General features: G+C 42.6%; 1 protein-coding gene across 5 annotated transcripts in view; it reads right to left on the bottom strand.

Moving 5' to 3' along the window:
* Positions 1 to 23713, bottom strand: part of SUPT20H (SPT20 homolog, SAGA complex component) — a 130869-nt gene that overhangs the window by 103447 nt on the left and 3709 nt on the right. For all 5 annotated transcript variants that reach the window (XM_073613298.1, XM_073613297.1, XM_073613296.1 and 2 more), the window contains exons 2-3: positions 6656 to 6739; positions 6538 to 6573 (exon numbers count right to left, since the gene is read on the bottom strand). In XM_073613298.1, the coding sequence (XP_073469399.1) occupies positions 6538 to 6573; positions 6656 to 6658 (39 nt within the window). In that variant the 5' untranslated portion in view covers positions 6659 to 6739. The remainder of the gene's footprint in view (positions 1 to 6537; positions 6574 to 6655; positions 6740 to 23713) is intronic.

The following is a 23713-nucleotide window of genomic DNA, read 5'->3' as shown; positions in this document are numbered from 1 at the left end:
TATATATATATATATATATATATATATATTATATATATCTCTATATAGATAGATAGAGATATATATAGATAGAGATATATAGAGATATATATAGATTAGAGGATATATAGAGAGAGAGAGAGAGAGAGAAAGAGAGAGAGAGAGAGAGAGAGAGAGAGAAAGAGAGAGAGAGAGAGAGAGAGAGAGAGAAAAGAGAGAGAGGAGAGAGAGAGAGAGAGAGAGAGAAAGAGAGAGAGAGAGAGAGAGAGAGAGAGAGAGAGAGAGAGAGAGAGAGAGAGAGAGAGAGAGAGAGAGAGAGAGAGAGAGAGAGAGAGAGAGAGAGAGAGAGAGAGAGAGAGAGAGAGAGAGAGAGAGAGAGAGAGAGAGAGAGAGAGAGAGAGAGAGAGAGAGGAGAGAGAGAGAGAGAGAGAGAGAGAGAGAGAGAGAATTTTTTCCTTTATAAAGTACCTAAACGCAAAGTTTAAACTGCAAAGGCAGCATTTGACAGCAACATTCACGTACACAAGCCCTTAAGTACACTTGCAGCAGAACCTTTTGGTTTATTTTAGCTCACATTTTTGCTGTACTTGCAGCTTAAATGTTGTCTATTCATACAGTGGGTATAGAAATCATATTTTGTTGCTTTGCAGCCTGAAATGAAGACAGATACTGTTTGCTGTATTTACTTATTATATCCAAGTAAAACATATAACACCATGTCAGAAAAAAAATACAAAAACAGAATCACTGAGTTGAAAAAGGATCACCCTCTTGTGTCAGTAGTTTGCTGAACCACCTTTGGCTTTAAATTACAGCCTTTAGTCTGTTGGGAAAGGTCTCTACTAGCTTTGCACATCTAGACTTTGTAATATTTGCCCCTTCTTCTTTGCAGAACTGCTCAAGTACAGTTAAATTTGATGGTGACCGTTTGTGGACTGCAGTCTTCAAGTCATTCCACAGATTTTCAGTGAGGTTTCTGGGCTCTAACTATGCCATGCAAGGGCATTCACCTTTTTCTCCTTCAGAAAAAAGTGTATAGTGGCGCTAGGTGGATTTATTAGGCACATATACTTATGTTATTTAAGTTTTATAAGTTGAATCAGACAACAAAAAGGAAAAAAAAAAAAGAAGATAAATAAATAGAGAATACCAGAACACAATTGTTCACAATGATTAACACATCATGGGAGTATTGTCTATACAAAAAAAAAATAATATGCTGGCCATACACTATACAAAAAAAAAAAAAAAAAATCGGCCGAACCCATTTTCGAAAAACGAACATTCGGCTGCGAGAGCAAACGATATTGCCATCATTTTTTTACATATACCTAGTGCAAACAGTTCGGACGGGAAGCACATTAACCTTTCATTTTATTGTACATTCGGCAGAAAATTTACAAGTTTGTCCTTCGTTTTTTTCGGCTCTAAAACGTCCCAACGATTTTCAATTTTGTGCCCATTAACTGGCGGAAAAGCAAATGAACTGGCCAAATGACCGCATTTCGGCCGATTTTTCGTATAGTGTATGGCCAGCATTAGTTCACAGAGGAAATCCATGAAAGTAGATGCGCTTGATGGCAGTACCCTTAGAGTGAAGCAGTAAACTCTGTAGGTAAAACCAGGAACATAGGGGGCCCCAGACTAAGTGCAGCATATAAGAACAATGGTTCTAATTATAACGAAAAATGGCAACTCACGAGATAGTAGAAATATACAAGCATATTGTGTGTAAAAGCGTCCATCTCAGAGATTCTCCAGACTGTCCGATTCCTTTTGTGGCCTCGCGTGCAAGCTGTATCGCCTGGATGTAAGCAGGAAGTGGCCGAACGTCGCCGTAACCAGCATGGAACGCAAGATGGCGCCGGAACGAACGTGATGTTACACGGAGGGTGTGTAGGATGTGCTGAGGTGGAGTGGGCGGTAACGCGTTTCGAAGCAACAAGCTCCTTCTTCAGACCTCTTTTTCTCCTTCAACCACTGTGTGGTCATTTTTGCTGTGTAATTTGGGTCATTGTCATGTTGGAAGGTAAACCTTCTTCCCATTGACAACTTTCTGGCAGAGGGCAGCAGGTTTTCCTCACGAATTTGATGGTATTTTGCCTCATCCATTTTTCCTTCTATTCTGACAAGTGCTCCAGTCCCTGTTGCAGAGAAACACCCCCATAACCGTATATTACCACCCCCATGCTTTACTGTAGGAATCGTGTTATTTGGATGGTGAGCGGTTTTGGATTTCCTCCAGACATATTGTTTGGTGTTGAGGCCAAATAATTAAATTTTAGTCCCATCTGACCATAACACTTTTTTCCCATGTGGCCTCAGAATCTTCAAGGTGTGTTCTGGCAAAGCTCAGTCATGACTGCATGTGGCCTTTCTTGAGGAGTGGCTTTTTTCTTGCAACTCTCCCATACAAGCCACATTTGTAGAGAATTTGTAATATTGTTGTCACATGCACACAATGACCAATATTTGTCTTAAATTCCTGCAACTCCTTCAGAGTTACTGTAGGCCTCTTGGTAGCCTCTCTGACCAGTTTCCTCCTGGCTCTTTCATCCAGTTTGGAGTGACATCCTGATCCAGGGAGGGTGCCTTGCCACCCATAGTTGATTGTTTGCTTTAGTTGCACTACCAGGGACTGAAATGCTCCAGGAAAGCTATTTTCATGCTGAGCCAATCAAAAATGACTACAGCTGATCACAGTTGAAAATCAAATGGCTTTGTGTGCCATTAAGGTGATTTAGTTTACAAGCCATTTTTAGGAGGGGGTGATCCTTTTTCCAACTCAGTGATTCTGTTTTTGATTTTTTTTCTGACACGTTGGTGTTATATCTTTCACTTGGATGTTATAAGTTACACTGAGTAAATACAGTTGGATAAAAAAAAAAAAAAAACAGCGTGTCGTTCTTTCAGGCTGCAAAGCAACAAAATTTGATTTCAACCACTTCAGCCCCGGCAGGTTTTACCCCTTTCCTGACCAGAGCACTTTTTGCAATTTGGCACTGTGTCGCTTTAACTGGTAATTGCGCGGCCATGCAATGCTATACCCAAATGAAATTTGTGTCCTTTTTCCCCCACAAATAGAGCTTTCTTTTGGTGCTATTTGATCACCTCTGCGGGTTTTATTTTTTGCGTTATACACAAAAAAAAAGTGTAACAATTTAAAAAAAAAAAAATACAATATTTTTTACTTTATGCTATAATAAATATCCCCAAAAATGTTTTTAAAAAACAAAATTTCTTCATCAGTTTAGGCCAATATATATTCTTCTACATATTTTTGGTTAAAACAAAAAAACAAAAACAAAAACAAAAAAAAAAATCACAATAAGCATATATTGATTGGTCCCCCAACATAAGCCCCCCCGCCCCCGGCGGCTCTTAAACAGAACCTCGTACCCGTACAGGGTTTCATTCTGGGGAGCCATTCTGCCCTGTAAATACACGTGAGCCGGTCGGGAACCGGTTAAAGGGGGCAATTCTTTTCTATACCCACTGTAGAATAACTTCAGACTTCAATACAGCCAGCACTTTAATGACAGGTGAGATTTTCCCACAATCAATGATGTAGAAAAGCAAGATGGTGGTTTCTACACTTTTGGAACAGTTGGTCCTCAACAGGTTCATTTTTGTTAGCATTTAAAAGTAAACCTGTGTATCACCTATGCAGAGCAAAGTGACAGGTTCACTTAACTAAGGCTGGGTACACACTTCGTTCTTTCGTCGTTCAACCCAGGGGGCTGAACCAAAAAAAATGGAGAAGGTCTCTGTACTAACTAAGAAATGTTAGTGCAGCAATCTCCCCCACAGAGCTTTGTATTCTGACAGGGGGACGGGATCTGGTAAGAAGCCAATTATATTTTCAATTGGATTTATATACTTTATTATAACTGGGAACGGTGGATAGCACACTCAGTTGGTGGAATACCAATGGAATCATTTCCGATACACATGGACACTTTGTCTATTGAACTCTCCATTAATCACTAGTTGATCGACTGCGTTTGTTATAACTTTTCTGATAAGTTTTTTTTCTGTATTTATGAGACAGCGCAGTCTTTTATATTTTCATTTTTTTACCTCTAGCTGGAATGCCTGCACACCTCCAGATAATGACCCCACTACAGAGTCCTACACGCTTGATATTATGTCTCTCAGAATGCCACGGGGAAAGAAATCCTCCTCCTGGTATCCCTGGACCACGCTGACCTCCTCCAAATTACATTTTTTATTTAATTTCTCCACCATTGCATTCACCCTAGTCGACCAATCTGATTGGAGCTTACAATAGGCTAAGAACTATCACCTTAACCCCACAATCAAAAGGGGAAATGGTCAAACTCCCCATAGATAACAATACCACATAGATCACCATGTCTTGGAGAGGGTGTCAAATGGCGAAGCAGGAGAATAAACGTATGGAGAGTACAAGTGTTGGTGAGAGTGGTTATTAGGTCACACGTCTTTGCTCTACATGTGCATTACACAAGTACAGTTTAAAGAGCATTCCTGCGTATGCTTTGATCTACAGTATGTAAAGAATAAAAAAGGTACAATAGTATCATAGCCATAAACTTCAGATATTGCACTGCAATGTCAGGAACAAGCTGCTGGAGGATTCAATTTGTTTTCCATGTTCTGTATGTACCTAGAGTTTTCTGTCCTCACTTACACCTATTATTTTTAAATTGAGAAATGTAACTACCATATAGTTCCATATTTTAAGCTAAGAAAGCATAGCACATCCTAGTGAGTGCAGTGAGATCAAGAGAACTGACAGATGGAAAAATAAAGAATTGCCAAGCCAGGCAGCCCTGTACTCATTAGTGTATATTGTGGTTATGCTGGAATGTACAAGGGGAGAAGTACAGATAGCTAGCCATGTTATAATTATTAATGTCTCTACAGGGAGGAAGCTATTGAACAGTTAAATGGAAAAAACAACAAAGCTTGATCTAAGGTAACAGGCTGCTAGATGAAGAGGTGTTAATCATGATGTATTGTATGTGTCCTGCTGTAATACGGAGATGGTATGTATAATGACCACAGTAAGGAGTAGGCTGGCGTGTTTGTTTCTTCCAGTAGTACTGTTGCCAAATACCTGTGGATTTAACAAACCCTCATATGATTCTCCAAATATCCAGGTTTTCATTCAAATTCATTTCCCTGTTACCTCCTCCAGATCATGCTTGTGTTGGAATTAGGCAAATTGCCCAACCACAGCAGACAAAGATTTTAGCAGGCACATAACTGCTTCTCCCTGCTTACTGGCAGCCTGAAGACAAAATTTATACTAATGTAGGAGCAAACGTAAAAAAAAAAAAAAATTAAGATAAAATAATATCAGTAATTACTAGGAGGGCCTTCTACAGAACATCGCATGCTATGGTATAATAGGCCAGGAAGTACATGGGGCAGACTCAACCACATATGCTTGCAAATACAAAACCAGGACATGATCCAGCTCTGGTGGCCAACAACATAAGAGTATCTAGGAGGTGATTGGACATATCTTCAGTTCTAACAGGCAATGCTCAGACACTTCTTTCCCTCATGATGGCCCTCCTCACTGGCCAATGTGCAAAAGGCAAGAAGGAGCGAACAAGCTTGGACACTACCACTGCCAGAAATATAACCAAAATGAAGGTAAAATGGTAGAAACTTAAGGGGTTTCTGAGAGTATGTGCAGACCAATCTCCTATTCTGTGAATTCTCAAAGAATGGTAATTAATGAATGCAAATCTTATAGCTTTAACAGATCTTTTGCTCCCAGAGAAAGCTGGTCATATAATAATAGAAGGTGAATGAGTCGGCACCAAACTACAGATAGTGAAAACCACATTTTGCTTAAGGAAAAAAAAAGCCATTTAAATACAGCATTTGCTGGGTAGCCTAAAGCCAGCCATAGACGGTTCAAATCTCCGACGGTTCAGCAGGGAGCGGCCAAGATTCGAACAAAGTATGGGCAGACTGTATGTACTTAAGTTGATCGATCAACTTGAGTACAATCAGCCTGTTGGATTTTAAATGTGATTATTGCTAGCAGCTGTTATAGCCGCTAGCAGTAATCACTGTGTAATCCCGGCGGGGATGCCCCCTCCCCATCCCTCCCCCACAGGGAGAACACAATGGCTCCATGGTAGGGATCCCCCCCCCCCCCAATCAACACTGACTGTGTTGATGGGGAAATCAAGCTATTTTCTTCCCTGTAAACCCATGGTTGCAGGAAAGAAAAAAGTAAAAGAAAAAAATAAATCGCTCAGTCTATGGTAGGGCCTAATTTGTGATTTGCAATTCTTTTTAAAGACTAAAACAAAAGGGACTGTGAACACCAGGGATTAGCGCTCTTCACGTGCAAACTTGTCAGTTGATAGTATACTGGTTCCCAGCCACCTCACTAGTAAGTAAGCTTTTGTTCTACAATGCTCTCATCAACTTGGTTTTGACAACCTCAATTTAAAAAAAAAAAAATGTATGACGCCAATTTAATGGAAAGTAAGAATTTATACATCCTTGCAGGCTCAAACCTAACAAAAAAAAGGAAAAAATGTTCCTTACCTCAGCCCGATCCAGTGCCAATTCTAAGGTCTGTTGCTGCAAGAAGATAGAATTCTGTATTAGTCAATAAATACACTAGCCAGCCATACAATGAACACTGAACATAGAGAATCATTACCATTATGGCCGGGCTGGAGTTTTCAAGTCAGAGGTAAAAGTCACAGCTAATGGATGACCATGGTGATCTGTAGTGGTTAAAGTGCTGTAAATAAAATAAAAATACATTTTTTACATGAAACATAAATTTCTAAAACAAAAAAAGGAATTGCTTTTTCTTGTTACATTTCTGCTAATACTAGGGCTGGGTCAGCGGAGACATGAAGCCAATGCACCTATCCAATTACAGCTGGTAAGAAGAAGGATAGCAGATAAAATATTGATTCAATTTGCTGGCATTCACTTCACCATATTAGCACTGTTGTGCTTTACTGCATACGTTGCAATGCGCTACATTGTATGTATTCTAGTGCATTGGGAGGCTTACAGAAGTCAAGGTAGTGTATTAAAGCACATAACATGGTTTGGCTACAAGTATTAACAAGCTTTGGTCAATGGCTGCTACCTTATCCACTCCAAATTCAAAATGCATTGAAAAACGTGTGTCAACGCACAAAGGAAACGCATGTGATGCATGAAAAGAACCTGCCCAACGCTACAACAAAAAACCTCACCTCTACACGCACACAGATCTATATAGACCTTATGTTTTGGGTCGATTGGCCTGTAGAATTTTCAATCATGCAAGTTGTGACTGCCAACCTCTCCTTGACCTGCAAATTCTAAATTCTCCATATTTTTTCAATGGCTAAAAGTAAAAACTTTAAAGATGGGGTCAACATTGGCAGCCGCCTCATTTCTCTTTGCATTGGTTTCCTTTAAGAGGGGACAAAGCAATGCAAAAGGCGCTTATGCCTAAGGCCTCGCCTCATGCACACTGGGCATTTAAAATGGCACTTTTAGGAGCCACCTTTTTTTTTTCTGCATCTAAACGCCCCTCAAACGTTAGCCTATGTGGCCATGCACACATTTACAGGTGTTTAGAGGCAGGGTCATGTAAATGTGTCTAAACTCTCAACACTAGGTGCGTTAAATCATTACTAAACCCACAACAGTAAAATCAGTCTGTATATGCAGTAAAGCATGCTTGTTATAATCACTGTGGAACTTAAGAGGTTAATCCACTGCACTGTGTAAAAAGGCTGTTTGAGCCTGTCTTCTCTGATCCCCCCCTTCTTTTAGTGTTCCCAATCCATCAGAGCCTTGAGGGCACGCTGCACATGCTCAGTTTTGTGTGTATTGCTAGAGATTTTTTATTTTTCTTTAAAACGGGAGTGTGCATGTGATCAGCACAGGGCCAATCAGCACTGTCCAGACAGAAAGTCAGGGGTCATGTAGCCTCATAGAACAGTCAGAGGAGACTTTAAACTCCTCCTACAAGTGTTAACTAGACACAGATAGAAATCACAAGACTGCTATATACTGCTGATGAGAAAAGGTATTTAGTAGTTTAGATTTACTAAAATAATTGCATTTCCATGTTCTGTGTACTGTGGCAGACCAGATATAGTGAATGCAGGGTCCTGGGTTTAGTAACACTAACTCATTTCAATGGCCAGAAAAAGATTATTCTTCTGGACAATGAAACAAATTTACACCCAAGCACTTGACGCACCTAAATACATCTAAATGCATTTTAAAAAAAACATGGCTTTAGGTAGGTTTTCGATGCGGCTTCTCTCCTGCCAGGAGAAAGGTGTTCAGTAGAGCTGGGTAAACATCCAGTATTCCAACTCTCTGCCACTGATAAACTTAAGCCGGCCACAGGCGGTTCGAATCTCGGCCAAGTCATCGATCAATCAACTTGGGTACAAGCAGCCTGTCAGAATTTTCATGCGATTATTGCCAGTGGCTATAGCCCCTAGCAATAATCACGTTGTGTTCTTCCAGCCGGGACAGCCCCCCCACCCTTGGTTGCAGGAAAGAAAATTGTCCCGTCTGGCCGGCTTTACAGGTTCTATGGAAGAATCAATTGAGCAATGACTGATATGGTCTTAGTATGACCATCCTGCCTGTTTATTATTTGAATGGACATCAGCTAGCTGAAAGAGCATGTGAAGATAATGGGCAGTTGCTACTAGTCTAAAATGATGTAATGCAAAACATCGCTTGCAATATTTCCAACAAGATACTAATGTGTCCAAGATAAAAAGGTTTTCAAAAACAGTATTTATATGTAAAAGTGACAGAGCCTACACAATGAAAGATAAATATAACAAGCCAGAAGCAACCATTGTTGCAATATTGCTGTCTTTGGTACAAAAAAAAAAAATGCACAGTACAATAACGTTTTAAGGGAAACTGTTTTTTGTTGCTTTTGTTTTTATGTAATTTTAATGCAAGTTTATGTTTTGCATACTTTGCTATTTTTTATGGTTGTATACTACTGTATATAGATTTGCAGATTCTCCCTTTTGTGGCGATCTTATACATGCATAAAATGTACACAAGCATCACTGCAAAATGACTTGACGTATCAAATCAAACCAATAATATGATAACCCACCTAGATAGAGACAGTACTGTTTTAAATTGGTCTGTGCAGACTGATGGATTTGCATTGAATGTGTACCCAATTAGCAATTATACACACATAAATATAAAAGAATAGAGATTCCCTTTAAATAAAAAATAAATAATGAAGTCATGTAGTCCAATTAAAATGTGGGCAACATCACCTCTGACAAAGAGGCCTAGCTGTTCACAAACCCAAGGCCACTTGGAGAAGCGATCAAAAAACGGATTAGATTGATCTGCAGTTCTACGTTTTATGGTCCATATTATAAAAGATACAGGTCATAGAATGTCTAATGTACGTAGAGGCTGAAAAGTGGAATAGGTCTTCAAAAGTCCCAATCTTTCCTTCTCTGGATTTCACAAGATCAGCAGCAAAAGTGATTGCCGTTTCCATACATGTGTGGACTAGCACACGCATTTGTGCACAGGCAGACCAATTTTTTTTCTTCTTTAAATAAACATTTATTACAAGGTCTCTTTCATTTTTTTTTTTTAATCATCAACTTTATTGCTGTCACAAGGAATGAACATTTGTGACAGCATGGGCCATGATAGGTCCTCCAATGCAGCCGACTTAGACACAGATCGGTTCGATTGGCTGCTTCACTGTCCAGTAAACACAAAACCAAATCCAAGTGACAAAATCCTGCCGGTCACATCCTTATCCCTAGTACACACACACACACACACTGAGAAAATAGAAAAATACTGCTTTCCGATCAATCGTCTGATAATCTGTTAGTGCAGAGCTTTCAAGAGCCGATCACCACAGTTCATGCAAAGATATCCGAAGGGAAGGGACAACCACATTCTGCCGCCTGGAAAAATAATCCAGCAGCTCTTTAGCCATTTGGATTACTTTTACCGGCTTCAGAAATCCGCAGCTGAAAAAAAAACAAACAAAAAAAAAAAAACAAACACACACACACGTATCACCCTTTCTATTCAGTAGGACGTACCAGTACTACGCTGGACAGGAAGCGGTTAAACATCGGAAAGTGAAAGTAAAACAAAAAATTTACAGTGCTGTCCATATATCACGTATAACATATGTGCAAAAATGCCATGTAAGGAGTCGACAAACAAGTTTTGGAGTGATCACAACTACACAGTCACTTGTTTGTGGACTATATGTGGCATTTTTGCACTTCTATTATATGTGTTGTATAGTGTGTTGTCAATTTTTGTTTTAACTGCAGTTCTATGATACTTTATGGCCCACCTAGTAAAAGTAGGACATGTAAGGCTCCATTCACATTTGGCATTTTGGGATCTTGGGCAGAATTGATGCAATTCTGCCCAGGATTTCAAAACGCACAACTGCAAAACGCAGGTTTGGGTGGTATTATTTTCAATGGCACATAAAATGTGGTGCAGCGTTGCCAAGACTGTCGATAAGCAAATCGCATTGCGTGAAGCTCATCACCCAAAAAGGCACAGGAGCTTCTTTTGGGCTTCAAGGAATGCAATTTGCAGCTTGGCAAAATTGCACCGCGGTTTAGGTGCCATTGAAAAATGATGGCACCTGAACCTGCGTTTTTGTGATTGTAATGCATTATGAGATTGTAGGCAGCATCGCAACAATGCTGCCCGAGATTGCCAAAACATCAACTGTGAATGGAGCCTATTAGAATCCCTAATTTATATATATTAGGAGGTGGCTAACTACAGATTTGACATCATGTTACAAACTGATAGGAAGATCCCTATTATGGTGGCTTGGTGTTCAACTTTGCAGTAAGCAGTATCTCTCAAAAAGGCTCTACAAGTGGGACCTAGGAGAACATACAGTATCTCACAAAAGTGAGTACACCCCTCACATTTTTGTAATGATCTTTTCCTGTGACAACACAGAAGAAATTACACTTTGCTACAATGTAAAGTAGTGAGTGTACAGCTTGTATAACAGTGTAAATTTCCTCTCCCCCTCAAAATAACTCAACACACAGCTAATAATGTCTAAACCACTGGCAACAAAAGTGAGTACACTCCTAAGTGAAAATGTCTAAATTGGGCCCAATAAGCCATTTGCCCTCCCCGGTGTCATGTGACTCATTAATGTTACAAGGTCTCAGGTGTAAATGGAGAAGCAGGTGTATTAAATTTGGTGTTATCGCTCTCACTCTCTCAAAATTGGTCACTGGAAGTTCAAAATGGCACCTCATGGCAAAGAACTCTCTGAGGATCTGAAAAAAATAATTGTTGCTCTACATAAAGATGGCCTAGAAGATTGCCAAGACCCTGAAAGTGAGCTGCAGCATGGTGGCCAAGACCATACAGTGGTTTAACAGAGGTTGAAGGGGTGGGGGGTCTGCCTGTCAGTACTCAGACCATACGCCAAACCCTGCATTAAATTAGTCTGCATGGCTGTCATCCCAGAAGGAAGCCTCTTCTAAAGATGATGCACAAGAATGCCCGCAAACAGTTTGTTGAGGACAAGCAGACTAAGGACATGGATTGCTGGAACCATGTCCTGTGGTCTGATGAGACCAAGATAAACTTATTTGGTTCAGATGGTGTCAAGCGTGTGTGGCGTCAACCAGCTGAGGAGTACAAAAAAACACAAGTGTGTCTTGCCAACAGTCAAGCATGGTGGTGGGAGTGTCATGGTCTGGGGCTACATGAGTGCTGCTGGCACTGGCGAGCTAGAGTTTATTGAGGGAACCATGAATGCCAACATGTACTGTGACATACTGAAGCAGAGCATGATCCCCTCCCTTCGGAGACTGGGCAGGGCAGTATTTAACATAACGACCCCAAACACACCTCCAAGACGACCACTGCCTTTCTAAAGAAGCTGAGGGTAGGTGATGGACTGGCCAAGCATGTCTCCAGACCTAAACCCTATTGATCATCTGTGGGGCATCCTCAAACGAAAGGTGGAAGAGCGCAAGGTCTCCAACATCCACCAGCTTTGTGATGTCGTCATGGAGGAGTGGAAGCGGACTCCAGTGGTAACCTGTGAAGCTCTGGTAAAGTCCATGCCCAAGAGGGTTAAAGTGATTGTAAGGCTTCATTTGTTATTTAACTACTTCAATACAGGGCACTTACACCCCCTTCCTGCCCAAGCCAATTTTCAGCTTTCAGCGCTGTTTAAAATGACAATTGCGCGGTCATGCTACACTGTACCCAAACAGAATTTTTATCATTTTGTTCCCACAAATAGAGCTTTCTTTTAGTGGTATTTGATCACATCTGCATTTATTTTTTGCTAAACAAATAAAAAAGACCTAAAATTTTGAAAAACAAAAAAGTTTTTCTTTTGTTTCTGTTATCAAATTTTGTAAATAAGTAAGTTTTCTCCTTCCCTGATGGGCACTAACAAGGCGGCACCAATGAGGTGGCACTGACATGTAGCACTGATGGGTACTTATGGGTGACACTGATAGGCGGCACAGCTGGGCACCGATATGCGGCACTGATAGATTGCATTGATAGGCATCACTGACGGCACTGGCAGGCACTGATTGGCAGCTGCCTGGTGGTCTAGGGTGGCAAGCATACCTGGTGGTCCAGGGTGGTGGCCATTCCTGGTGGTCCTGGCGGGCATCCTGGTGGTCCTGGGCGGGCATCTGAGGGGGGGCTGCGCTAATAAACAATCAGCACAGACCCCCCCCCCCCGGTCTGGAGAGCAGCCGATCGGCTCTCCTCTACTCATGTCTGTCATTCCCGGCTCTTCCTGTTTACATCGTGATCAGCCGTGATTGGGCACGGCTGATCACGTGGTAAAGAGCCTCCATCAGAGGCTCTTTACTGAGATCAGTGTAGCGATGTGTCGGTCTGACACACCGCACCACCGTTCGCCGCGATGCGTGAGAGCGGCCGTTCTGGGCGCCGTCATATGACGTCCACCCAGAATGAGAGTCACACTGCCCGGCCCTCATTTGACAGTGGGCGGGCGGCAAGTGGTAAAAAAAAAAAAAAAAACAAACACACACCATATCATACTTACCTTTACTGTGAAGTTCATTTCGCACAGAGTGGCCCCAATCCTCGACTTCTGGGGTCCCTCGACAGCACTCCTCCCTGCATCATATAACCCTCTTGGAGAAGCGCTCTCCCGGGGGGGGGGTTACCTTTTGGGCACACTCCCGAGTCGAGCATTTGCGTCCATAGATGCAGAATGCTGGACTCGGCCCTGCCCCCCGGCGCCTGCGTCAATCGATTTGATTGACAGCAGCGGGAGCCAATGGCTGCGCTGCTATTAATCTATCCAATCAAGAGCTGAGACAATGGGCAGAGGGGAAGAGCGTGCCTCCGGCGTCGAAATTACAGGACTCAGGTGAGTAAAAACGGTGAGCTGGTAACAGAAGTTTTTTCACCTTAATGCATAGGATACATTAAGGTGAAAAAACATGAGGGTTTACAATCCCTCTAAGGCAGTGCTGGAAAATAATGGTGGCCACACAAAATATTGAATCTTTGGGCCCAATTTGGACATTTTCACTTAGGGGTGTACTCACTTTTGTTGCCAGCAGTTTTGACATTAATGGCTGTGTGTTGAGTTATTTTGAGGGGACAGCAAATTTACACTGTTATACAAGCTGTACACTCACTACTTTACATTGTAGCAAAGTGTCATTTCTTCAGTGTTGTCACAGGAAAAGATGTAATAAAATATTTACAAAAATGTGAGGGGTGTACTCACTTTTGTGAGATACTGTATCTGTAACCAATTTAGCTTCAACTGAGGGGAAAAGAAACTTGTTTTCACAAAAGAACATGTAGAATGACATACTATATAGTGCACTAAATTTCACAATTCATAAGCAATGTTATCATTGCTTAACCACTGGGCACTTAAAGTGGTTGTAAACCCTTACAGACCACTTTTACTTACAGGTAAGCCTAGAATAAGGCTTACCTGTAGGTGCAAGAAATATCTCCTAAACCTACATGGTTTAGGAGATATTTCCAAAAGACAGGCACCGATGTCTACGGCACATGAGCTGTAGCCAAAGGCACGCAGGCGCACTGAGCGTGCCGTCTCTAATGGCGATCATGCCGTTAGTGGCGGCACCAGCGCGCATGCGCGGGAGTGACATCATCACAGCTCCGGCCAATCACAGCGCCGGAGCCACGATACCCAGAGAGAAGATGGACGCTTCGTAGGAGAAGGGACAGCGGTGACATTGCAGGCTCCCTGTCAGATAAGTGACACATAATGGGCTACTATGCGATGCATAGTAGCCCATTATGCTTTACCTTTGCAGGGAAACAGAGGAAGTAAACTCATCAGGGTAAACCCTAAGTAAACCCCCTTAATAACAAGACCAATTTTCAGCTTTCGGTACTCTCACATTTTGAATGACAATTAGTGATGTAATGCTGTAACTATAATATGAAATCCATTTTTTCCCACACAAATAAAGCTTTCTTTTGGTGGTATTTAATCACTGCTGGGTTCATTATTTTTTGCGCTATAAAAAAAAAAAATGACCGAAAATTCTGTAAAAAAATGCATTTTTCTTTGTTTCGGTTATAAAATTTTGCAAATTAGTAATTTTTCTTCATATATTTTGGCCAAAATTCATACTGCTACATATCTTTGGTAAAAATATCCCAAATCGGTGTATATTATTTGGTCTTTGTGAAAGTTATAGACTCCAAAAGCTATGGTGCCAATCTCTGAAAATTAATTACACCTTACCTAACATGCCAGAAAAGTACAAATACCCCCCAAATGACCCCTTTTCGGAAAGAAGACATTCCAAAGTATTTAGAAAGATGCATAGTGAGTTTTTTGAAGTTGTCATTTTTTCCCACAATTCTTTGCAAAATCAAGATTTTTGTGAAAAAAAAAAAAATTGTCATATTAGCAGGTCATTTCTCACACACTGCATATGCATACCACAAATTACACCCCAAAACACATTCTGCTATTACTCCAGAGTATGGCAATACCACATGTGTGAGACTTTTAGACAGCATGGCCACATACAGAGACCCAACATGCAGGGAGCACCTTCAGGCGTTCTGGAGCACCCAGGCCAATTCTAACATTTCTCTCTTACATGTAAAAATCATCATTTATTTGCTAGAAAATTACATAGAACCCCAAAACATTATATATGTTTTTTTAGCAAAGACCCTAGAGAATACAATGGCGGTTGTTGCAACTTTTCATCTCGCATGGTATTTGCGCAGCAATTTTTCTAACACATTTTTTTTTGGGAAAAAAAAAAAAAAAAACAAACAAACAACAACAGTAAAGTTAGCCCAATGTTTTTGCATAATGTGAAAGATGAAGTTACGACGATTAAATAGATACCTAACATGTGACCCTTCAAAATTGCACACGCTCGTGGAATGCTGTCAAACTTCGCTACTTAAAAATCCCCATAGGCGACGCTTTAAATTTTTTTACTGGTTACATGTTTTGAGTTACAGAGGAGGTCTAGGGCCAAAATTGTTGCTCTTGCGCTACCAATCACAGCAATACCTCACATGTGTGGTTTGAACATATGTGGGCGGGACTTACGTATGCGAGCAAGCAGGGACAGGGGCACTTTAAAAAAAAAAATATTTTTTTCTTGTTCATTTTACTATATTTTAGTTTGATGCTTTTTTCCAAAAAAAAAAAATTTTGATCACTTTTATTACTATTACAAGGAATGTAAACATCCCTTGTAATAGGAATATGGCATGACAGGTCCTCTTTACAGTGAGATATGGGGTCATTAAGACGGGGGAATGTCATTAAGTCATTAAGGAGGGGAATGTCCCCTCTCGCCTCCCGTAAGAACGATCAAGCAGTGGAACAGCCGCTATGATTGTTCTTATGTGTAGGGAATCGCCGGCTGAAAAAGCTGATATCTGAATGATGCCTGTAGCTGCAGACATCATTCAGATATCCCCACACAGAGTCAAGGACGTCGTATGACAGCCGGCGGGTGGGAAATGGTTAAAGCGCATTTTTTTTAACACAAAGTTGTCCATTTATACAATATTTCTAACACATAGCATGTACATACCAAAAATGACACCCCAAAATAGATTCTCCTACTCCTCCTGAGTACGGCGATACCACATGTGTGAGACTTCCACAGCCTGGCCACATACAGAGGCCGAGTACAGCCGAGCATAGCCGGGCATGGCAGAGTATGGCACGGTATTGCAGAGTATGACACGGTATGGCACGGTATTGCGGGGTACTGCAGAGTATTGCGTGGTAGCGCCGAGTAGTGCAATATGGAAGAGCATGGAGGGATGGCTGGATGTGACTGCAATTGTCACAGAGCAGCGCTGTGGGCACTACAGATCCAGCCCACAGCGCTGCTGCCATCTGATCCCTCCTCCTCTCCTCTCACACTCTACCAGTCGGTACACAGAGGGGAGAGAGGAACCGGCGTCATGACATGACGCCGGTTTGTCTACATGTGATCGCTCCGTCATTACGGAGCGATCACATGATAAACGGCCGCAATCAGCGGCCGTTTACCGTGATCCGTGATGTGCCGGGTCCTCTGGACCCGGCAGTCACAGATGTTCTCGGGTGCGCGTGAGAGTGGGAATCCTGGGAGGACATCATAGTACGCCCTCCCGGGGTTAAGCAACAGCCCTGTAGCCGTCATTCGGTTAAAGTAGAACTTTTGTCAGAAAGTTAAGTCCTGCTAGATCACTTCAGGTTGGCCCCTTTTGCAGGTATAGATAGCTATGCAAAACAACATTAAAAATAAGTGCCTATACTGTTTAAATTCCAGTAATACACTGTATCACCCTGCCCTGCACATGCTCAGCACTTTGCCTAAAATCAGAGCTACTAGGTCAGCTGACAGCTGAAGGGAGAAAAAGCAACAGGAATGACATAGACTGTGCTGAAGGAACACAGACTGGGGAGGAGGAAAATGAAAGCAGAAGAGGTGACAGGACAAACTCAGCTGCTAGGAAGACACTGGAGAGTTAGGCTTCATGTACACGGGACGTTGTTCAACCTCTCCTGAACAATTTAACGTGACAGCTAGAAATCGGCTTCTAAAAACGCCCATTTAGCCGCGTTTGTCTAGAAGCATTTGTTTTTGTTTTTTTTGTTAGGCCTCATATACACAGCTGCTGCTAAACGGACGTTCAGGAGCATTTGGGCATTTTTTCAACTGCTCCCTGAACTCTCCTCTATGTTATCAGTACGGCCCCTTCCACACTGGGGCGGTTTGCAGGCGTTATTGCGCTAAAAATACCACCTGCAAACCGCCCCAAAACAGCCTCCGCTGTTTGTTCAGTGTGAAAGCCCGAGGGCTTTCACACTGAAGCGGTGCGCTGGCAGGAGAAGAAAAAAAATCTCCTGTCAGCCGCATCTTTGGAGCGGTGTATTCACCGCTCCTAAACCGCTCCTGCCCATTGAAATCAATGGGACAGCGCAGCTATACCGCGGCAATAGCCGCGCTATACGAGTGGTTTTAACCCTTTTTCGGCCGCCAGCGGGGGGTTAAAACAGCACCGCTAGCGGCCGAATACCGCGGTAAAACAGCGCTAAAAATAGCGCTGTTTTACTGCCGACGCCCCCTACCGCCCCAATGTGAAAGGGGCCTACATGTACACAGGGTGGTTTATAGTCATTTCTAGGCAGTTGAGTTTAGAAGCATTTTTTGGAACGCAAAAAAAGGGTTCAGACGGATGTTCGGAGACATTTTAAACGCCAAATGCCTGTAACAGCTTGTAAACGCTGTAACTCGCGTTTAACAGCATTTCGTCTACAGTCGTTTTTTCATTTTATGCTTCATGTACATGGGACATTTTTACAACCTTGCTTGAATGATTTAACGTCCGTTTAAAATGTTTTGCTGAGTTTACATGCCGCTTTTAGCCGTGTAACAGCTTTTAGCTGTTACAGGCATTTGGCGTTTAAAATGTCTCCGAACATCCGTCTGAACCCTTTTTTTGCGTTCCAAAAAATGCTTCTAAACTCAACTGCCTAGAAACTACTATAAACGACCCTGTGTACATGTACTGAAAAGATAACATAGAGAGTTCAGGGGCAACTGAAAAAAATGCCCAACTGCTCCTAAACATCTATTTAGCAGCAGCAGTGTACGAGGCCTTAAATTGATAATAAAAAGGTATTTAAAAAAAAAAATTAAAAACAAATCATGTTATACCTACCTGCTCTGTGCAATGGTATTGCACAGAGCAGCCCCGAACCTCTTGGGTCCCTCACCGGCGCTTCTGGCTCCTCCTCTTTTCCGAGTGCCCACATCGCAAGTCGCTTGCAATGGATGTACTCCCGAGCTCGCCCCCTCCTCACTGGCTTTAATTGACAGCAGTGGAAGCCAATAGCTGCTGCTGCTGTCTCTTAGCCAATGAGTAGTCAATCTTGTGCACATGGCTGGATCACAACTGGGCAAGTATTAGGGGGGCTGCCAGAGAAGGTGCACACTGACGGTTTTTTACCTTCATGCATAGGTCTGGGGTCCCTCGCTGGTGCTCCAGGCCCCTCCTTTTCAGCAAGTACCCCCAGGGAAAGCCACATTCCCTGGGGGCACCCATGTGTGCTCGCTCCCCAGTTCCCACCTCCCTTTCGCGCACATCGCTGGATTGAATCGGGCTCCAGTAAGAAAGCGGGGGCCGCTGTGTGGTCACGCGATCCCCCTCTGCCGCCGGCCCCAATCCATAGAGAGAAAAGAGGTGGGGGGGGGGGGATACCCCTCTGCCGGCCGGCTGACATCACAGGGAAATCTCAGCCCCCCCCCCCCCCTCTCCATAGATCAGAGCCGACCAGCACAAGGGGATCACATGACTGCACAGCTGCAGTGTCAGAAACAGTATTTCGCCTTTTCATTCCTAAACAAAATTGTACGTGTTTGTAACGGCTGCATATCTGCCTTAGATACGCGTAAAATCACATAGTGACTTTACAAACACTTTAAAAAGGTAAAATTTACCGGTAGTGATGGCTTTAGGCCCACGTCAGATTCATCTCTCTCTGATATTTGTGCGATTCCCACTAATATAGGCCCCTCTCACATTGACTTGCACAGGGCCACCCTGATTGGTAATTATATTAGCCCTCTCCTCTCTCCGGGCGTATCTCCTCCAAGATTGGACAATTTCTTCTTCCCTTAATTTAGCATAGCTCAGCCCCTCAATAGCACCTCCTCTCTTGGATTAATGAGTTAGTGATAATTAATTTGCAGAGATATTAATTAAAGAGGAGATCGTCACCTTCTCTTGAATAGGGCACTTAACTATGCACGGTCATAGCCGGGGTAAATTGTCCATTCCTGAACAGATCAAAGAAATATTCTATGCATATCAAACACCCCTTGAAATGGATAAATGGTCAGTTAACAAAGAGGACTACAAAGCCTTTATCTAGCTAATGAATTTGGCCCCGTCAAGTCTACACACTCAGATGGTATCTATTCCTTGTCTTTGAACATTAGGACAGGTAAATAGAGCATCTCCCATAACACATTCACACCTCACCTTCTTGCAAAGCAAAAGGAACTGTTAAATGAAACACACACACACACACACACACACACACACACATACACACACACACACACGCTAATGGAGATTACTCATAAACTCGTCATAAGGCAACAGTGGCCAGAGAAGAGGTTTTACAGCCCACGGGCTGCTCACCCAAATTGTAATAATACAGTCGCACAGGGTTGTACACATGCTGTAATATTTTTAAAACCAGAGGCCGCACAGCAATCTGAACGCCCGGCTTTCAGTTGCGGCACGGTCCCACACAAAACTAACGCTTGCCAACTAAAGATTAGCTCCACCCAAAAGCGGAAGCTCTGCTTGCTCACACCCTGTCAAAACCAGGTCCCGGCTCCCGCTTCCGGGTAAGATCGCCGATCTACAACATTTCTGGCCCCTCCTCCTTCATTCCCTTTGCCTTCTGGGACACACCCATACAGGTCCCAGAAGACAGCGGGACCATTCAGAAAGTGCAGCACGACTCGTGCATGCGCAGTAGGAGCCTGAAGGTTTCACTGCTGGTTTCCCTTACTTACAATGCCGGCGCATACACCTGACACCAATTGACGAATCGGGGTGAGGACTTCACGTGATCCCAGGACAAGTACGTGTCCTTATATTAAAAGTCAGCAGCTACAGTATATATAATTTATTGTTTTTTTTTTACAGACTGGATCTCCTCTTTCACCTCCTCCTGTCCACCGTATAGGAAAATAACGGCAGGCGGAATCTCCTCTGTCTGTGGCGACGTCATACAATGTCGCCCCAGTATCACAGCTCTCGCGGGCGTGCGCAGTGTCCCTAAGTATAAGGCGCAACCCCGATCTCGGGAAAGAGCCACTGATGCCACTCTTTACCCGTGTAATCAGCTGTGTCCAATCACATGTAAATACAGAAGTGCCGTTTATCGGCTCTCCTCACCTCACACTGAGAGTGTGAGGCGAGGAGAGCCAATCATCAGCATTTCCTCACAGGGGGGACCTGTACAGATAACCTGTACAGATAATCAGTCGTCCCCCCCCCCCCCCATTACAGTGCAGCTACCACAGTGCCCAGCAAGTGATGCCAGTCTGTGCCCATCAGCGACACCACCAATCAGTGCTGCCTTTCAGTGCCTGCTCATCAGTGCCACCCCATTGGTGCCCATCAGTGAAGGAGAAAAATGACTTATTTGTAACATTTTCTGACACTAAGAAAAACTTTTTTTTAGCAAAAAATAAAAAACCCAGTGGTGATTAAATACCATCAAAAGAAAGCTCTATTTGTGTGAAAAAAATGATAAAAATGTCTTTTGGGTGCAGTGTTGCATGACCGCGTAATTGTCATTCAATGTGTGACAGCGCTGAAAGCTGAAAATTGACCCGGGTAAGAAGGTGGTAAAAGTGCCCTGTATTGAAGCAATTAAAGATAAAAGTAAAAAATAAATAAATAAAACAGGCATTTAGGAGGCAATGCTCCACCACACCATAGACATACAGTACTGCTTGAAGTCTGAAAGAACCCTATGGGTAGGGAACTGGGCATATTTGTAATGGGTTTGGTAATAATCCACTCCTTGGTTCTCAGTATGGAAATAATTGCTCTTATTTGGGTTCTCAGGAAAAAAAAAAAAAAAAAAAGTTTAAAGTGGAACAAAACTGAAAAATGGGCAAACAGGCGGGAATTTTAATGCAGAAAAGACTTGCTTTGTCTCATCTGCATTAACCACTTGACCCCAAGGCCTTTTTATTACAGTTTTTTTTACATGTAAAAATCTGTATTTTTTGCCGGAAAATTATTCATAACTCCCAAACATTATATATTTTTTTAAAGCAGGGGCCCTAGAGAATAAAATGGTGGGTTTTGCAATTTTAAATCACACAGTACACAGTAGTTGTTTTTCAAACGCATTTTTTTTTTTTTTAATACACTTTTGAATTTTAATGCAAAAAAACAATATATAACCCATTTTTTTGGTAACATATAAAAAATTATGTTACACTTTAAAATTGTGCACGCCCGCGCAATGTAACTAACAGCGTAAATTTTATTATCCATAGGTGACGCTTTACAAGCCTTTACAGGTTACCACTTTAGATTAAGGCCCCTTTCACACAGGAGTCTCCGCTAAACCAAATCCACTTGCTCAGCGGGGGATCTCTCCACTGATCCACACTGAGCAGGCAGATGACAGGTCCGCGTCCACTGCGCTATGCAGCGGACATGGACACAGTCCCGCTCTCCTCTATGGGGCAATCAAATGGGAATGAACTGCCTGTCTGATTCCATTCAATCAAATCTGTCGAATGGGACCACCATCTATCCATTTTTGGCGGACATCCTCTGCTCCTAGAGACTGGAGGGTCTGATCAGGTCCATCTGAAAAACTGGACAGGAGGACCTGATTGGGTAGCCTGTGAGAAAGGGGCTTTACAGAGAACGTCTGGTGCTAGAATTACTGCCCATGATCTAACGCAGGGGTCTTCAAACTACGGCCCTCCAGTTGTTCAGGAACTACAATTCCCATCATGCCTAGTCATGTCTGTGAATGTCAGAGTTTTACAATGCCTCATGGGAAGTGTAGTTCTGCAACAGCTGGAGGGCCGTAGTTTGAGGATCCCTGAAACGTTTGCAGTGATACTTCACGTGTGTGATGATTGCTGTTTGCATGCATGCGCACGTGAGCATGGGGGGACAGGGGCACCTTAAAAAAATGTTTTAATTATTACATTTTTTTTTTTTTTTTTTTTTTTTTTTTTTTTACACTTGCTTTAAAAAAAAAAAAAAAAAAATTGTGATCACTTTTATTGCTATCACAAGAATGTAAACATTCTTTGTGACAGCAATAGGCATGTGACAGGTACTCTTTATGTAGAGATCTGGGGACTATAAAACTCCAATTTCCTCCTCTGTCCTTAAAAACATTTGATCACACCCCGATTAATGTTTTTAATGTTTTTTTTTTTTGAATGCTTTTGATTTTTGAAAATGGCGCTGTTGACATCTGGGTAAACCGGAAGTGATGTCAAGTCATTGCTTCCGGGTTACCATAGCCGATCAAAGCCAATCTGGTTTTTGTTCGGTTCTCTGATCAGCTGGCTGGTTGCTCAGGTACCCTGTCGGGACAGGAGAACCCAAGAAAACTGGGGGGGGGGGGGGGGGGGTCCCCTCCTGCTGCTGGTAAAAGCAATCCAGTGCCTAGTTAGCTGCTAGGATTGCTTTTACGAGAGAAATGATCGCCAGCTCTAATAAAACCGGTACCAAGAAGATGCCTGCAGCTACAGTTATCATCGTATAACCACATGAAGTCCAGTGGCGTGCAGATACTTCACTGGTCAGCAAGTGATTAAAGTAACTCACCTGCCTCTCCATCCTTGTACACTGAGCTGCACACACACAGGCATCACTCTGTACATATTTGGCAATGCTGAATCTGGCTGAACTTCCATGTATGTGCAGGAGTGATGTCATCAACGCCATGGTTTTATCGCCCCCTCAACTCTCAACTACCCCAATCAGAGCCACAATGGTGGCCGGATGGGGGTGTACACATGTAAACAACCAACCATTCCAGCGCTCAAAAGGACTGTCACCAATCAAGTAACTGTGTGGAGTCTATATTACTTCTAGCGAAATGCTTTAACAATGCAGCCCTCCTCAGACGGGGGGGAATCCAAAACAAGACTACAAAAAAAAAAAACACACCACACACAGGAGGGTGCAAACATCTAATGCATTACCCAATACAAAGAAACCACAAAGCCAAATTGATACTCACAGAAGTCGGAAGTAATAAGCATGACCACATATCCAATCAATCAGTGAGACTTGACTGGTACATAGCAGTGTTGGTAATCTGACGCATTTTGGGGAGGCACCCTTTCCCCAGAGTTTTGAGGAAGGGATGCACCCCTGAAACACGTCAGATCACCAACACTGCAATGTACCAGTCAAGTCACTCGATGCCACACTGGTTGATGACTGGATATGTTGTCATGCTTATTACTTCTGTTAGTATCCATTTGGCTTTTTGGTTTCTTTGTATTGGGTAATGCATTAGGTGTGTGTGTGTTTTAGGGGGGTGTATAGATGCTGTGGCAAAAATGACACCCCATGTTGTGTTTCGTAGGCAGCGCCATCTCCGAATGTACCTATTCAAGTGAAGGAGGCGATGCCAAAACCGCCTTGCAAT

This window comes from Aquarana catesbeiana, linkage group LG02, assembly GCF_042186555.1.
Source record: "Aquarana catesbeiana isolate 2022-GZ linkage group LG02, ASM4218655v1, whole genome shotgun sequence".
In the NCBI taxonomy this organism is placed as follows: domain Eukaryota; kingdom Metazoa; phylum Chordata; class Amphibia; order Anura; family Ranidae; genus Aquarana; species Aquarana catesbeiana.
Note: the sequence above shows the minus strand (reverse complement) of the source record. Positions and strands in the feature narration are given on the sequence as shown.